This window comes from Bos grunniens, chromosome 29, assembly GCF_055505025.1.
Source record: "Bos grunniens cultivar Pamir isolate PY7600 chromosome 29, Bosgru_T2T1.0, whole genome shotgun sequence".
NCBI lineage: Eukaryota > Metazoa > Chordata > Mammalia > Artiodactyla > Bovidae > Bos > Bos grunniens.
Genome location: NC_141193.1, coordinates 26,405,181 through 26,422,740, shown reverse-complemented (window position 1 = coordinate 26,422,740; position 17,560 = coordinate 26,405,181). Strand labels below are relative to the sequence as shown.

At 50.1% G+C, this 17,560-nt stretch overlaps 1 protein-coding gene across 31 annotated transcripts in view; it reads right to left on the bottom strand.

The window, feature by feature from the left end:
- Window positions 1–1,521: 1,521 nt before the first annotated feature.
- The window catches only part of NAV2 (neuron navigator 2), a 423,563-nt gene continuing 407,524 nt past the window's right edge, over window positions 1,522–17,560 (bottom strand). For all 31 annotated transcript variants that reach the window (XM_086385216.1, XM_086385183.1, XM_086385186.1 and 28 more), the window contains 4 exons: window positions 15,154–15,350; window positions 14,123–14,241; window positions 7,559–7,762; window positions 1,522–4,955 (listed from right to left, as the gene is read on the bottom strand). In XM_086385216.1, coding sequence (XP_086241342.1) covers window positions 4,830–4,955; window positions 7,559–7,762; window positions 14,123–14,241; window positions 15,154–15,350 — 646 coding nt within the window. In that variant the 3' untranslated portion in view covers window positions 1,522–4,829. The remainder of the gene's footprint in view (window positions 4,956–7,558; window positions 7,763–14,122; window positions 14,242–15,153; window positions 15,351–17,560) is intronic.

The window sequence follows — 17,560 nt, the reverse complement described above, 5'->3', positions numbered from 1 at the left end:
TGTTAGTTTCTGCTGCACAGCAAAGTGAACCAGTTATACATATACCAAATCCCTTCTTTTTTAGACTTCCTTCTCATTTAGGCCAACAGAGCACTGGGTAGAGTTCCCTGAGCTTTACAGCAGGTTCTCATTAGTCATCTATAGTACTTTATAAATAGCAGTGTGTATATGTCAGTCCCAATCTTCCAATTCATCCCACCCTCCCTTCTTCCCCTCGGTATCCATAAGTTTGCTCTCAACATGTGTCTCTATTTTTGCTTTTCAAGTAAGTTCATCCTTACTATTTTCCTCTAGATTCCACATGTTAAGTGATATTATATGATATTTTTTTCCTCTGACTTACCTCACTCTGTATGACAGGTTTATCCACATCTCTACAAGTGGTGCAATTTCATTCCTTTTTTGTGGCTGAATAATATCCCATTTTATATATGGGTAGAATATCTGACATAGAAAACCTTGGAAATTCAGGATATCTGGTTGACACACCATCGTACCAGCTCCCCTTCATTTTGACAGCTATTACAAACTGCGTACTCTCAACATGTAGATTCTTTATTCCCCCCACCCCTGGTTGGGCCATTGCTGCAGGTTACAGTGAGTTGGACGTTTCACATCACCAGCAGTTGAGTCCACTGGGTAGGATCCATTTCCCAATGACCCCACATGCCTCACTTCAAGTCAAGCCTTTACAGTTCTTCTTGTTGCTGGTAAAAGTGAAGGCCTAGATGTGATAACATCTCCCATTGCCTGTGCTCTGTGATGGGTATCACCTGCAGTGTGGAATGGCCCCTAAGGTGAGAAGCAGGATTTTGGGGTTGGAATACAGGGCTGAGACTCCAACTCTCTCACTTCTTAGCTTACAGGACCCTTGGCAAGTTGTTTTCTCTGAGCCATTTATCTTTTTTTCCTTCACTTATAAAACGGGAGTAAGAATATTTACCTCCTCTGGGTCATTCTGCAGATTATACTGGAGCATTCAGGAAAAGCACCTGGCCATCTGCAGGTACTCAATACACAACGAGAGGAGAGTCCATGCAGCAACAAAGGCCCAGAACAGCCAAAGATAATACGTGAATAAAACTATTAAAAAGAAATCTTTCCTGTGCCAAGGGGTCCACTGGGGGGAGGGTGGGGCAGCTGGATACTGATAGGGCTTGCCTCAAAGTGTAGTGTAGGACCCAAGTGTGAGCATCACCCAGGAGCTTATTAGAAACTAAGAATCACAGGCCCCACCCTGGACCTGCTGAATCAGGATCTGCGTTTCCACAAGGTCCTCAGTGACTCAATGCTTGCGAGGAACCCGAAGTCCTGCATTGCTAATGAGCTCCATGCAAGAAATAACCGAGGTGAGGAATTGAGAAGAGGCACGACGTTGATGACACAGTGGCAAAGACGGGTTTGCAGATTTGGGGAGCTCTTCCTGTGTTTGCTGCATCCAAAGAAGGATGACTTCTCCCTGGCATGAAACTGAACTCTGATGAGGACGTTATCCAGCACAGAAAAGTCAAACCACTCATCTGAATAAATAAGCATCAATTTTATTGAATCATGAATAATTTAAGACTGGTACAATCATCAGCTTTATTCTCTATGGCGTGGGGCATGATCTCCGGCAGATCATTGGCAAATCCAAAAACCTCATGATCAATGAAAATTAAATAGGGAGGGAAGGAGGGAGGGAGGAAGGAAACATACCGTACACAAAATACTCAATTCCTAGTTTTCTCTTTAAAAATGGCTAGAAAAAATTCATCAAAATGCAGCACTTTAATCAATTATTTACAATTTCTATGTTACAATGAAAAAATGTACATCTTATAGAACATATTTCATAAACTGCTCCACTGGAAACAACTAGATCAAAACAGCAAACCTTTCATTTCATATCCACAAAGTTGGATTATTTTTTTTTCTTTTGAAGTAGATTCGCCACAATCAAATCTGAATACACAGAATTTTGAAGTTTAAGCATCAACAATAAAATAAAAAAATGTCCCCAAGATTACAACAAAGATCTAGGTAAGTCTCGTTCCGTGTCCCACCCCTGTCCCACCCGCCTCCTTAAATTAAAAGGAATTCCCATCTCATTTATGGCCTGTAAAATTCTCGGCAGTTTGGGAAGAAAACTTTTGGCTTCCATCGGTAACTCAACACAAATGTTGCATAGAATTTCAGACATTTTCAAAATTAGCCTAACTGTAGAAAAAGGCAAAAAATGGAAGCATTTCGGACAGAGCCCTAAATGAGCTCAAAGTCACTTTGTCAAAGGTGAGCGACACAAAAGGAAAGCAGGACTACAGAAAGAAATGTGCATACCAGACAACCCTGCTTCCCGAAACGTTAGGAAAGACACCGAGCTGTGAATGGTGCAAGGCTCCGCTCCCGGACACCACCATGCGGCTGCCAGGCAGCACCAGGGACAGAGGTCTCGGCGCTGGGCCCAGCCCCGGTGGGAGGGAAGTCTGTGGGGTTGGGCAAGAAATAAAGAGTGAAGAGGGAGTCATCAAAAGAAACGTTTCAAAGGATATTGGCAGGTGTCTACTCACCAGGTGACTGGGAAAACTGCCCACGAGGAGGAGTAGTTCATTGTGCCTCCTCCCAAATTCACAGTATGAGCGTATAAGGTCATCGCCGGGAGACAAGACTGAGGAGGACTGTTCTTCAGGTTTACACAGAAGGCTCAGGGTGGTGGCCCCGAGGTCACAGGCTAAAATACATGCTTTGAACATTTTATGAAAAACAAAACAGAGTAAGACACACTCACACACCCAGATGACTCAGGAAGGCTTAGCAGAACCCAGTCTGCTAAGATTTTTTTAAATTAAGATTAAAGAAAAGAGCACGTCGAGAGGTTTGCCATTCACCTGTTAGTGGGACACAGTTCACTTTTCATTTTAAAGAGGAAGTAAATGGTGTCATCCAATGTCATGTGAGTGGTTTCAGGTCAAGCTCTTGTGGGAAGAAAATAACATGTTTGGGAGAGGGACGTTTGGAAACAGAAATGTGAAAAAAAAAATGGAGTTAAAAACCCTGATCATTAATAGAGAAACCCCCCCTGGGGGTCTGATAAAAATAAAACAGAAACAAATGACTCAAAGACTGACCACACTCTGTAGAGAAAATATCAGCACGTTGAAGACATGTACCAGCAGAGCATGACTCGGCAATGCCATGTAACACTGCGGGAACTTTTGCCTTTTCCTGCACAAGACAGATTGCTGTCTAGTCAGGATGTTAGCTGATAAGAACCTAAAAAAAAAATTGTTTTTCTCCTTTTGCATTTTCCATAGTCGCGCATCCACACGAAAGAGTCTTTCAGATGAGAAAAGTCACATTAACTGAGTTCTCCTAGTGAGTACATGACTTGTTAGCCCTGTTTGCTCTGATGTGGAAAACAGAAAAACAGACCCCAGGCAGGCACAACACTCAACAATGATCACGGTGAATACAAAACCAGTAAGGCATCGCTTTGGGAAGGTCAGCACCGAAGAGGTCAGGCAAGACTCATCACCGGAGGCTGCGGCTTCTGGAAGGGGGCGGCCACCCGCCCCTGTTGACTTGTGTGATGTCCCGTTGGTACTGGGGAAAGTGCAAGTGTTTTGCGAGGTGACCTCCCACCCCGGCCCTGAGGCTGGGGGCTGGCACGCTGGAGGTGTCGACATGCGTCCTGTGGCCTCAGGGACGAGAAGGCAAGGCAAGGGCCCGCTCACCCACGCGCTGAGGGTGGGGTGCTGGCCCCACCTTCAAGGGCGCAGCGACCGCAGCCCCAGCAGGAGGCGGCGAGTGTGTAGAACCGTGAAGATGGACAACTGAAAACCAAAACTCAGCAGGACCAAACCAAAAGCTAACTCCTGCGGTTCTCACGTTCACCAAAGGATGGATTCTGACCACGAGGGGGAGGAGAGGGGGAAAAAAAAACCCTTCAAAATCAAGAGTCAGAAAGGAAGAAGTCGACCTCATCTTCAAAGGAGGTGATGGGTTCGCCAAGGTAGACCAGTTCTGACTGTACACAGTGTTAGCAGGAACAAGACCGGATGCATTTCCGTGGGAGAAGGACTCGGACACATGCAGCTTGGCCTTTACAGCCGCGTCCACTCGGCCGTGCACTCTCGCTGGAGGATGAACCGGAGGCTGACAGATCTGAGAGGTGGGGGTGAGCTGGGACAGGCGGAATACCTCTCGGGTAAGGAGAGCACCATTTCGAAAACAAACAGAAGAGAAAGCACAATTTGCTTTTACTAAGGTCGCCCTGTGATGTGGCTCTGTGGTTTGCTGAGGGCGTCCAGAGCAAGGACCCCGGCGGGCACCGGGTCTCTCTGGGGCCGGCGGGGTGGAAGGGCGTCGGCAGGGTGGAACGGCATCGGCGGGGTTGGGGGTGGGGGGGAGGGTGGACCCGGGCTGCTGTCTCCGTTTCTAACTCTGCTTCCATCTCCGGGCAGCTCAGGGCAAGGAGGCTGCTTGGTCTCAGAGCTTCAGGAGGGTTTGTTGTTGTTGCTGTTTTCCACCCTCTCGTTTCAACGGTGATGGTCCTTTCCCGAGAAGTACCTTTCCGAGGTCACGGCAACAAGGCAGAACCGTAATGAAAACGGAAGATAGGGCAGTTTTCGCTGTGAAGGACTCGGGCCCGAGGCAGCCAGCCCGGGGCGTCTGCACCCAGGTCAAGGCTGGAGGGCGAGGAGGGGCGTGGGGCTCCCCGCAGTGCTCACGAGGCGGCCGGGGGCTGGCTCAGGAGGGCGTCTTAAGGGGGCACGGGGGAGGCCGGTGCAGGGCGAGGAGGATGGGGGAGCTTGGACAGGGAGGAGGCGGGCTCCGGGTCCTGGCCCCCGTCACAGAGTAGACTCCAGGGACGAGTCCAGGATGTCGTCCTGGTGGCTGGTGCTGTTGGAGTCGCTGTCGTAGCTCTGGGGGCTGGAGTAGTTGGCGGCCTCCTGCAGCCTCATGAGCATGTTCATCTGGGGAAAGAGCGAGGGGCATAAGCGGGCTCCTGGTCTGCGCAGAGCCGCCCACCTCCGGCCTCTCCGAAGCTCATGCCCCATCCTCCAGACTCACCTTGGTGCTGTGGCCCACCATAGAGATGGTGGAGCCAGGCTCCATGGACTCTTGAGCCAGGCTTCCAGGATTCAAATCTCGGCTCCACCACCCTGAGCTGAACGACTGGGGCACGTGACTTAACCTCTACACCTCAGTTTCTTCACTGGTCATGTGTGAATAATTATACCTACTCTATTACCTTATGCTGTGGATGACCAGACACAGAGGTCGGAAAACCCAAAGCCCTCTATATTTTCACCCTTGGGAAGAGCACCTCACCCCAGCGTAGCCCTCAGCCTGGGTGAGATGCCAGCCAAGTGCCCCAGCTTCTGGAACGCAAACAGCGGCACCACTGACCTCGAGGCCCATGGCTCCCCTTCAGTAAGCATCCAGCCCGTCTGCAGCCCCAGCTCTGTCCAGAGGGCTCCCTAGAGTCACCTGTGGCTTCAGCTCCCACCAAGGCTTCCATGGGGAGGGGGGACAGCACCAGCTACAGGTGGAGCCTTGGAGCCCACGGAGGCCTGGATTCCGACTCAGAAACCTTTGGGGAATTATTTAATATATCTCATCCATCAGTTCCTTATCTATAGCCTGGAGAGAATAGCAGTGCCCATCCCATCGGGCTGAAGGAAGTAACAAACGATAGGATGTGTGCTAAATCCTTAGCATAGGGCCCGGCACATAGTAACTACTCAATAAATGTGATACATCTGCTATCACCACCATCATCACCTGTCCTAAGAGTTCAAAGGCAATGTTCTTGTATCTCCCCTGATTCACAGTCTGTGGGTCATCTGTGTTGACATGGAGATGGGGAACTGAAAGCGACTCTTATTTACAACTATAAATTGTGTGTGTATATCTTTTATATTGGATCTAGCAAAATTAGGAAGATAGCGTCTCCGAGCTATCTTCAGATTTGCTGCAGCCAGGCATGAAATCTGGCTGCCCCACTGGCCAGCCGCCCCTCAGGATGCCTAGCAGAGTACGCCTGGGTGAGCCAGTCACAGAAGCACCACAGGCTGGTGTCCATCCGCATGGGCACAAGCGCGATGGGGTGGAGCAGAAACGTGAAGGAAAATCCTTCACAGCCAGGATTATTCATTCACTCATCAAACATCCCCTGTGTACCTGCAGTATATGGTCTGGAGTGAAAACAACACAGTCCTGTCCTCCTGGAGTCCTTGGTCTCAGGAGGGCAAGAGGTCAGTAAACAAGAGGGCTATTAAAACCAAGATCTGTGGCCCTGGGCAGAGAGAACAGGACTTGGGGGAAGCACCAAGTAGCTGACTTGATGTGCAGGGGTGGCCACGCCGGCACAGATGACCTCTGGGGGCCAGAGGTTGCCAGGAGAATTCTGTGTAACTATTCTAAGAACCCTGGGTCTTACCTAAATGCTTTCTGTGTTTAGTGACACAAATATTTCTGGTTAAGAAAAGACAGTCCAGGGATGAGCTGACCATTCTATCCTCTAGATGTCCCAAATTCTGTTTTTATGTAACTTAGAGTGTATCGGCTTGAATCCACAGAAAGAGTTCTAGGACTTTCGCTTTTAATAATGGTTCCCCTGTGGCTCAGCGGTAAAGAATCTGCCTACAATGCAGGATACTTGCAGCAGATGTGGGTTTGATCCCTGGACTGGAAAGACCTCCTGGAGAAGGAAATGGCAACCCATTCCAGTGTTCTTGCCTGGAGAATCCCAGGGATGGGGGAGCCTGGTGGGCTGCTGTCTATGGGGTCACACAGAGTCGGACACGACTGAAGCGAATTAGCAGCAGCAGCAGCAGCAAGCTGCTAAGAGAGCTCAGGGCTGAATTTATAGCATGACCACTCGCTTAACCATGCAAGGTTCTGGTGTATGTGCTTCCACCTTCTTTTATAGGACTTCTGATGCAGCTCTAATTTCACAGTATGCCTACGCATGGGTCTTACATTGGCAGAGAGTACTAGAATTGTAGGGTTACAGCCTCTGGCCCAGGTTCTTCTTAAAGGGCCTTTATTGCTTTAGCATCTGTGGAGTAAAGATGCTCAGGCAGCGTTAAGGACTTAACTCATGTCACTGGCCTGGGGACCCACACTCAGGCCCCCTTGGCCTTTGCTCCACGAGCCCCTCCTGTCCTCAGACCTCCCTCTGCCTGAGCTCTGACACTCTGGCTCGAACTTCTGCCCTTAGCATGCTCTGCCTCTGCTCAGTCACTAGTGGGAGGGTCTAACGGCACAGGACCAGACATCGTAAAGGTGAACTCAAAGCAGAGGGCAGAGAGTGGTGTAGGGACGTTTAGGGGGAAAAACCAAATTCATAACCTTTTACCTGCAAACTTTCACGGGGGTCAAAGGCATTAGTGAAAAACTAAATACAAGGAAGAAAATATTGGCCAAAATGTCCCAAGCTTGGGATGGGTCTAACCTTCCTAAGCAAGACCGGGGCTCGGTCATCTCCAAATTTCCAGCACGCCCTGTATCACACCCAGTACACAGTGAGTGCTCAGTGAATGCCAAGCTGCTCTGGAAGCAGGGAACTCACCAGCGGGTCTCCTTCAGCATCACTGGGGGGCATCTGCTTGCTGGTTGACCCCTCCCGAGGCATGGAGTAGCCGTCAAAGCCAACATCCTCGGGCCGGAGCTGCAGGAGAGGGGGCCACTCGTGCTGCTGTGGGCTGGCTGCCCAAGGATAGGTGTCCATCACCCACTTGGCGGGATCCTCCCAGGGGGCCCGCCTTCCATACAGCTGGAAACAGACAAAGAAAGAGCAGTCAGGAGGTGGGCCGAGACCCCTCTGCAGTCCTGGTTTTGCAGCCTTCTGAAAAACTCTCCAAACCCAGCATCATTATGCTTACCTTAATGGAGTAATTTCACTTGCAGAATTCTCTCCTAAGGAAATCATCCAAGGTGCTGAGACCAAAGGTGGTGTGACCCAGGAGTAAGAACGCTGGAGGAGCCTGACCTAGGTCACCTCACCTCTGCCACTGGCTCACCGTGTCACCCTAAACGCTGAGCCTTGTGATCCAACTTGAAAATTTGATTTGAAGCATTTGCCAGTTTCCATGGTATAAATACTCTCACTGTGGCCAGTCACTTATCAACGTGATGTCACTGAATGCGGAGCTTGAAAGAGATGCTCTCGTCCCATTGAGGAGGCCCCCCCACCATGGCACACAGATGGGGGTGCTGGGCATCAGGACCACAGGTGGAAACCACAATGGCCCTGGCTTAATAAGACTCCATTTCCTGAAGGGAGTCTGACTTTCAGGGGCCCTCTGCAGAGGTACTGGTCACTTTTAGAACAGGAAATTGTTAAAGGGGCTCCATGTGGGTCCTGGGTTTGCAACCATTTCTCCTCCCTCATGTATTTCTCAGAATTGTTCAAGACAACTGATTTCCTCTTAAAGAAGAAATTAACACAAAATTGTGTAAGACCAGTGCCATGCCTCCAAGCTCCTTTTCTTAAGTCAGAAATATCTAATAATACAGTGACTTCAGTGACTTCTCCTGGCAATTACAAGCAACATAGACATTCTTTTAAACAACAAAAACCTAGGCTGCACCACTTTCCAAGGCTCAGCTTGGCACATCATACAGAGAGGCCCTCTCTGTAGCTTTCCTCTTCAAGGCCACCCCCTCCACCACACCTTACAGCTCACTGCACGCCAGGGATTGTGAGAAACACTTGACAAATATCTTGTTTTACCACCATGTGACTCCGAGAGAAAGTATCACTACTCAAGCGGGCTCCAGAAGGAGAGGAGGCAGAACTGGAATCCAAGTCTGTCCAGGCGTGTGAACCACTGGAGCCTGAGCAGGCATGGCAAAGTTGTGCTCATAGCCAGGATGAGATGTGCCCACCCAGGACAGTGCCCCCTCTGTGGCTCTGGAAGGGCACCCCTCTGTAGGGGCACAAAGAACCAAAGCCCTCTGGACCACCAGGTGTGCAGGGGGCTCGGGAGTGGAGTTACATGTGGACCGCAGCCTGTCTGTCTGTCCTTCCAGGACTCTTACAGTTGAGGCAGGGGGGAGTGTGGGAAGAGAGGGCTGAGAGTACAGCAGAGCTGAGATTTGACAGCTAGAACCACGTCTTTCCCAGGTCACAGGCTAACTCAGCTGGAAGGAACTGGGGTCACCTATCCCAGCCTCTTCATCTACTGGTTGGAAAACTTGGGACTTAAAGAGAAGAGCCAGTTGTAAAAGGTTTCAGAGCAGAGTTGGATTCAGAGCTAGGACCCCAGCATCCTTGTCTGAGCCTTTCCTTTCTCTACCCCTCCTGATGAACTCCACTCTGAACCACTCAATGGTATCAAGAGTCACGTGGCTCGGCCAAAACCGGCGCCAGGAGATGCAGGCCAGGTATCCGCCCGACGAGGACACGTCACCTGGGCTGGACCTGCTGTCCCTCTGGCCATCTCACCACTGCTAAGCCACCTCTGATCTCTCCGGGAAATGCCTGCCCTGCCCACACTGCAGACAGGCCCCCCCTACCTCCTTTCATTCACAGCTGCTTCCGACTCCACTCCAGAGACACAGCCTCCTATGAGCTCATGGCCCTCAGACACCAGGGCCCCTCCCGTCTAGCGCCCTCCAGCCCTGTCTACTGTGAAATCTTCCTTAACCCGGGGCAGTGGTGACTCCGAGGCCGGAGAATTCAGTCTGGCATTCGAAAGGCGATTCACAGTCTGTGCAGCAGGGGATCACGTGAAGGTGCAAGTGTGCACATGTGCGGGTCAGGGAGGAAGGGAAACACAAGCACTTGGGGATTTTTAGAACTGAAGAAGTCTTGGCAGATTAGAAATATTTCTGCAACTTTTAGCTTCTCCCTCCAAGGTCTTTCCCTATAGAGCTCAGCTGACTTTCCCATGCCAGATTTCACGTGTGGGAGGCTGAACCAAACGTCGTTTCTGACAGTTCCTGCTTCTGTCTCCATCCTCCAAGATGAAGAGGAGACGGTCAGAGCTGCAGAATAACAGAGTCTAGAATCCAAGCTCAGCAAGTTCATAGAGAGTCTGGCCCCATGGCTTTTAAATTTTTGCTCTGCTCCCCAGACCGTATTATTCGGTAGTTTGAGGAGCTCTGTAGTTCTGCACAGCCAGGGTGAAAAAAATCCTGGCCCACACTTTTCAGGTTACAGTTGGGAAATCTCAGGTTTAGAGGAGGGAGTTCTATCCAGGGTCTCAGAGTAGGTTGGGTCATCCGATCAATGATCCCTGCTCTCCCCTCTTCCAGCAGAAGTCTTTTGAATGACTCTGCAGGCTTTAGATACTTTGGCAAGTGTTTACATCGACAGCTCTAGAGAGGAACAGGGCTGGGGGCTGAGTCATAAGACAAAAGCACTCTAGGAGCATCTAACATCATTTGCAAGAACAAGGAATATTTTCACAAGTCTCCCCACTGGCTGCTAGACATGTTCAAGTCCAAGTGATGAATGGCTGGGTAAGTACCGTGGCAAGCAAAGGATCTATCACAAAGCTCCTTGGTCCCAAGGCAGAGCCCTGAGGCAGCTCTGGGAAATAGCAGACAGCTGTACACACAGACAGACAGAGAGGACATTCACTTTCCCCAAAGCAGGGAGGAGCTTGGCATGACCACTGGGTCAGGAATAGAGATCCTTGACATTGGAAACTGAAACCTCAGCCACTGACTCTGATTTATGACTTTCTGGATGCACATGTTTATCACACACGAGGGCATCAAGGTACAGATTGTGCAAAAACCTCCAAGCAATTGTGAACGCATGCCCACATGTGTGTGCACGCTCACACACAAATTTTATTGGGAAAAAGACTTAGGAGTCAAAACCTGCAATGATATTTGGTATCCACTAGGGGGCAATGCCACATCTCCTCTAGGCAAGGCAGTGCCCACTGAGGGGCTGACTGCAAGCCCATGGTGAGACCTGATTGCAGCGGGGTCTCTGTGTTGTCTACCACCATGGGTAGTCCTGCCTAAGCCTAATCTGGGGGCTTCACCCCTTCTCAGCATATGACCTTGGCCAAGGGCTTGCCTGCTTTGAACCACAGTGCACTCACCTCATGGCCACATCACTCACCTCGCAGGGTCAGGAAGGAGTAAATGGCCCACCAGTGCCCAGCACACAGTAAGCACGGGACTCCAGGTAACAAGCAGAGTGAGGAGTTTTGAATTTTTTTTTTAAATAGAATCTTTTTGTCAAATGAAATCTTACGTATAACTTCATGCTATGAAACAAAATACTTGGGTTCCCTGAGCCACCTGAAGCATCTAAGGTATAGAGCAGGGGCCTTAGGACAGCCTGGAAAATCTTGGAAGTAACTGAGAAGTTAGCTACAGTCTACGACGGTGGCTCATCCACACCCCAGCAAGTGAACTGCTGCTGCTGCTAAGTCGTGTCAGTCGTGTCCGACTCTGTGCGACCCCACAGATGGCAGCCCACCAGGCTCCGCCGCCCCTGGGATTCTCCAAGCAAGAATACTGGAGTGGGTTGCCATTGGTTTCCTGTCTATGAGGTGCACACTGGGCTGTGAGAACTAAATGGGATCATGTCTGTCGGGCCCCTGGCACAGTGTCTGGCAGGCAACAGCCACTCAATAAATCTCAGCAAACTTTCCTTCAAAACTAGAGACACAAAGAACATCCCAAAGTTCCTCACGAATCTGCAGATTCTATGGGGTCTCCGGGACTAAAGAACGGCACGAAGTCACAGGTTTGGGGCAGGAGGGCTCATTTTTGAGCAACGTGGTATAAGGCTAACTCTGGCTGCCTCCCTGTTGTGTCCATGTTATTGCAAGACTGTCTTTCAAACGACCTCAACAGCATAAGGGGCGGATGACTTCTCTTGCCTCACAGAGAACGAGTGGATCTCCTGAGGTGGTGCGTTTCTGTCCCTTGTCCTAAATGGGCTCTTTCACAGACACCCCAAAGCCCTTTCACCTGCAGACTCTTTGATCTTTGTAGGAAAGAAAACTACTGCCCTTATAACCAACTCATCAGCAACCTCTCCAGGATAGGCAGGGAAGATCTCACTGTGCTTTTATAGCTGTGCCCACAGGCCTTCTTTGAAGCTGAGGTCCAAGCAGCAAGGCGTTAGCACCATCCAGCCTTGGTGAGGACCAACGAGGGGCCTCTACCTTACAGCTCACAGCTGGAGCACAGACCGAGCTTCTGCCTCCCCGTTAGCGCCTCTTTCGGCAGGAAACCTTTACTCAACAGCTCCCATGAGTTTTTCCAAGCACACAGAGGATATATTTAGGTAAAGAAGCAAAGGGGAGAAGTAGGTGGTGAGGCAGAAATAGAAGGGACCTGCTTCTCCCTCTGCTGTAGTTCCTTCCGCTTCTTTCCAGCAGTGTGAGTTTCCTAGAGGTGCCTGCCTACTATAGTCCCTGGAAGCCCCTGATGGGAACAGAGAGAGGCTTCTGGAATGAAAAAGACTTCAAGATTCTAGCAGGGGCAGGGAATACTTCCACTGGCCCCAAAAAACAGGAGTGACAGGGTGGCCATTTGGGTCTGTGGTCCTAACAAATCCATTTGAGTAAAGAATACATGATGGTTACTTAACCCAGGCCAGTGAATTTGTCTACCTAGAGAGATTCCACTGCAGAGATCTGAGGTCTTACTCTTTTTTTCCCTCATAAAATCCACCTTCAGCAAAATAGAAATGCTGCCATCAATGGGAGAAATAGCTGAAGGGAATACAAACTTTTAGTTGTGAAGTAAATAAGTCTAGTCAATAATATGGTAATAACTCTGCATAGTGACAGATGGTAATGAGATTTACCATGGTGTAATTTCATAATGCATAAAAATATCAAATCACTGTATTGTATATTTGAAATGAATATATCATATGTCAATTACAATTTTTAAAAAATATAAAATGCTGCCATTGATTAATGATCTTCAAACAAACTGATTTGGGACTGGTTAAGGGACTGCCTCATTTCTTGCTACCCTCTGCCTTCACAATCACTTGTGGCTTAAATCTGTAGCCTACATGCTCCAGGCCAATGAAATACCCATGACCAGAGGCACACCATCTTCTTTTTTGAGCTCTGGTTGTCCTGAGGGTCTCTGGAGACCATCAGTTCTGTTACACATTACAGGGATACAATGACAGGCTCAGCTGAATATACGCAAATGACAAACCCCACTAAAGTGTGCCATCACCCATATGCACGCAGGTGTGCAAGTCCTGTGTGTACCATCACACGTACATGTGGGTGTGCACACAGCACCATCCCCTGAAACGGGTCCTTTAACAGCAGCATGTGTCTCCCACTGCCCAGTACCAAGCAAACACAGCCCTTAGAAACCCAGCTGCTAAGCTGGTTTCTAGACTATTCAACCTGCTAATTCCTCAGAGTGGTCCTGAAAGCTGACAACCTTCTCAGGCTACCTCCAGACTCAACAATAAAACTACTGCAAACTCCGATTTACCGCTAAGCCCCTAGCATTAACCCCTAGGCTGAGTGAGAAGTGCAGGGTCTGGGCTTTCCAGCTGCAACTGGGCAGGAGGGATGGACAGTCACATGGGCACCAGAGTCATCTATCTCTGAGGGGTCCTGGTGTCGGGCAGAGAATGCCAAATCCTAGATTCTTAAAGTTTCACTTCCTGACCTTGGGGCAAGTCACTTATTCACTCTAAGTCATAATTTTTTCTTGAAAATCTCTTAAAACTGGAGATTAAAATAAAAAAACCTCTGCCCAAGCCTCATTATAAATGCTGAGCCTGAACCAAACAGCAGACATAAGACTACTTAAGCAAACTGTGAAGTTCGACATATTTCCTTTCTTGTGCACTCATGACGCTGAGCACTTGCTGGCCATGATGTCACTGAACCCTGGCAACACTCTTTGTGGTGGGGTGTGATCGTTCTCTCTTCCGTGGATGAGGGCACCGTGGCACAGAGAGGCTGGATGTCTTGCTTAGGGTCACACAGCTAACAATGGCAGAGCCAGGATTTGCAGCCCAGTGCGTCCTACACTGGGCTAGAGGATGGCCTCACAGGTGAGGAGCTGCCACCTCACATCAGTCAGTTTTGGGTTGGGGGGAGATAAAGACAAGAGTGCTGGTCATGAGAACCGTCCCTGGAGCTGAGGAGGTCAACGGGCAGGGTGCTCTCACCTGGAGTCCTTCTCTGACGGCTTCCAGGAGGTAGGGGATGATTGAGTAGTTCCACAGGTCAGTGAACCACACCCTGGAACCATCCACGTCGATGGGACACGACAGGAAGAGCCGGGGGCCTGGGGACCACAGGGAAAAGCCGTCCAATTGAAATGGGTGGGGAGCAGGAGAAGCCAGCCCAAGCACCCCTCACAGGAGGGACCCTGCGTTTTCTAAGTGACAGCAGAAATACCAGCTGCCACGTGGTGGGCCCTTGGGCTCTCTAACCCTACCCTGGGATCTCGCGCCTGGTGGGAATCACCCCAAGGGAAGGGGAGACTTTCTGGAGAAATACGGTCTCTGTGGTATTGTCTAACCTTTGAAAATGGAAGCACGGCAGACGTCCATGAGAATAGGAATGATTAAGGAAGTGATGGCATACCCACATCTGACTATATCACAAAATAATTATTTCATCTAATTATTTTGGAGAGCAACAAAGAATACTCATGAGACAATGTGAAATGGAAAACAAAAAGAATGCATTGTATGTACACTATGATTGAGAGTACATAAAACATGTATGGACACGGACAGAAAAAATAAGCTCAAATTACAATGATTATGTCAGGATGGTGGGATGACCAGTGATTTTCTTTTTTTTTCTTTTCTCTGAAGCCTAAGCTTCAGGAATGTTAATAACATTATTCATAAAGCAAAGCCAATCCTACAGGGTGGCTTCCATCTGGGGGAGCCCCAGGCTGGGGGCCCCGCACGTAGCCTAAAAGTTTATACCAGCCTAGAGCTGGACACTTCTCTCTGCCTCTCAGTGCAGAGAGTTGGGCGAGAGAGAAGGGTAGAGACACAGTCCCAGGATGTGGGTGACTGAAAGTTTGGGGTCTGTCTAGGCTGTGGCCATCCTATGTCCCCTTCTCCATCTGTGTGGCCCGTGCAGCGTCCAGCTGCCAGGGCCCAGGGCCAGCCATCCGAGGAGGCCGGGGCTCCAGGAGTGGCAGTTCCGGCCCCAGCGTGCCCGCCTGCCCTGCCCCTACCTATGGTGACGTCCGAGGAGCTGTGCGCCTCCAGGAAGCGGTTGAGGTGATGCCAGACCTTGGGAATCCAGTCGATGATTTTCACCAGCTCCACGTTCCGCATCCGCCCACTGATCTCTGTCTCCATGAGCTTCCGCCGCAGGAACCGGCCCAGGAAACCCTTCACGGGCTCCGTGTGGTTGGCACAAAGCACCCACCTGGAAGGAGTCACAAATTTTCCACGGCAAAGCCCGGGGTCAACTTCATGAATCAAAGCTCATTAGAGCTGGAAGGTGAATATGCTAATACTGAAATTGGACTCCTCTGAACACTGCACAGATACATTTTTATTTAGTTTATTTTTTAATTGAAGGATAACTGCCTTACAGAACTTTGTTGTTTTCTGCCAATTATCAACATGGATCAGCCCTAGGTATATAGCCATGTCCCCCTCCCTCCTGAACCTCCCTCCCATATCCCTCCCCATCCCACCCCTTTAGGCTGTCACACAACTCTGGTTTGAGTTCCCTGAGTCGTACAGCAAATTCCCACTGGCTCTCCAGTTACATATGGTAATGTTAAGTTTCCATGTTACTCTCTTCATACCTCTCACCCTCTCTGAGGCATGTGGGATCTTGGTTCCCTGAGCAAGGATTGAACCCATGTCCCCTGCATTGAAAGTGCAAAATCTTAAGCACTGAACCACCAGGGAAGTCCCCACTGTATGTATGCTGCTGCTAAGTCACTTCGGTCGTGTCCGACTCTGTGCGACCCCATAGACGGCAGCCCACCAGGTTCCCCTGTCCCTGGGATTCTCCAAGCAAGAACACTGGAGTGGGTTGCCATTTCTTTCTCCAATGCATGAAAGTGAAAAGTGAAAGTAAAGTCGCTCTGTCACGCCCAACTCTTAGCAACCCCATGGAGTGCAGCCTACCAGGCTCCTCCATCCATGGGATTTTCCAGGCAGGAGTACTGGAGTGGGTTGCCATTGCCTTCTCCGACTGTATGTATAGTAACTCACAATTCCTCACAGCAACCCCACACTACAGATATGACCACTATCCATTTTACAGATAGAAATTCCAAGGCACAGATGGAAAATCTCACTTGTTCAAGATCAAACAGCTAGTCAACAATCTTAGAGGAAGAGCTAAGATTAGAACCAAGACAGTCCAACTCCAGAGGCTGAGCTCTGACCACTTAGCTAACTGCCTCCTGTGCTGTGCCAGGCCCTGTGCTGGGCTGTGGGGCTGTAAGCAATGACAGAGACAAGAGTTCCTATTCCCCAGGAGCTCACAGTCTAGCGGAGGAGGGAGATAAAAGAAATGAGACCTGACGAAACCTGGGGAGTCAGGGAAGGCTCCTCAGAGGAGGGGATGTCTGAGCTGAGACCAGAGGGGGCGGATGGAGCAGCTGCATGAGGCAAGGCAGAAACAGAAGGAAGAGCAGGCGTTGGGGTGGGGGTGGGGCGGGCGGTGGGTGGAGTGCAGGCTGCAGCATCAGCAGGGGTGTGAACAACAGCATGGGGCGTCTCGGAAAACTGCCAGAGGTGCAGTGTAACCAGAGTTTAGACTTGACCCGCCAACCCAAAGGGGCTTGGATTTTGTTCTGGGGAGCCATTCGAGGACTTCTCGCATTAGGGTTTAGGGTCAGGTTTGAATTCTAGAATGCTCACTCTAGCTGTCACTGATATAGGGGATGGCCTGCAGGTGGCCCAAGGTCCAGGTAGGCATACTTGTTGGAAAATGACTAAAACAGGATTCTGGGAGATGCGTGGCAGTGACGGGGGAAGGAGGAGGGGCAGGGGGGAAGAGAATGATCTTGAGGGACATTCAAGAGAATGGACAAGACCAGGACGTCCTGGATGCAGAGATAAGCCATGATCCCAGTGACCCAAAGGAGTTGGTATTTCTCGGATAATTACAGTTCAGGTCTACTTTCAACAGAGATGCCAGCAGAGTGGCCATGAAAATGACCGGAGGAGGGGTCTCATCCCGGGTGACAGCTGTTCAGCCTTATCTAAGGGTCCAGGCAGGACAGGAGTATACGGAGCCAGCTAGGTGCCAGAGCAAAGGGCATTTTGCAGTGGCAAAGGCAAGCAGCCACAGCTGAGCATAACAGACCTCCCACCCTGCAGTAGTGGGGCAGCGCAGGACGTGGCTGGGGCAAAAGGTTCCCAGCAGCTGGAGCTTGAAGGCCAGAGACCCCGCCCAGTGGAGACACTCTAAGGAGCTCTCACCGCTCTGTGTCACTTGGGACAGAGAGATGAGCCACGGGTGACATGCAGTCCACTTGCCTACAGCCCCTGAGTAGAGCTGTCTCCCAGGTACCAACCGCTACCCCAGGACATAGCATACAAGAGACCCGGGTTCTGCCACTGACTGGCTGTATGACCTCCTCAACAAGTCAACTAATCTCCCCATTTGTA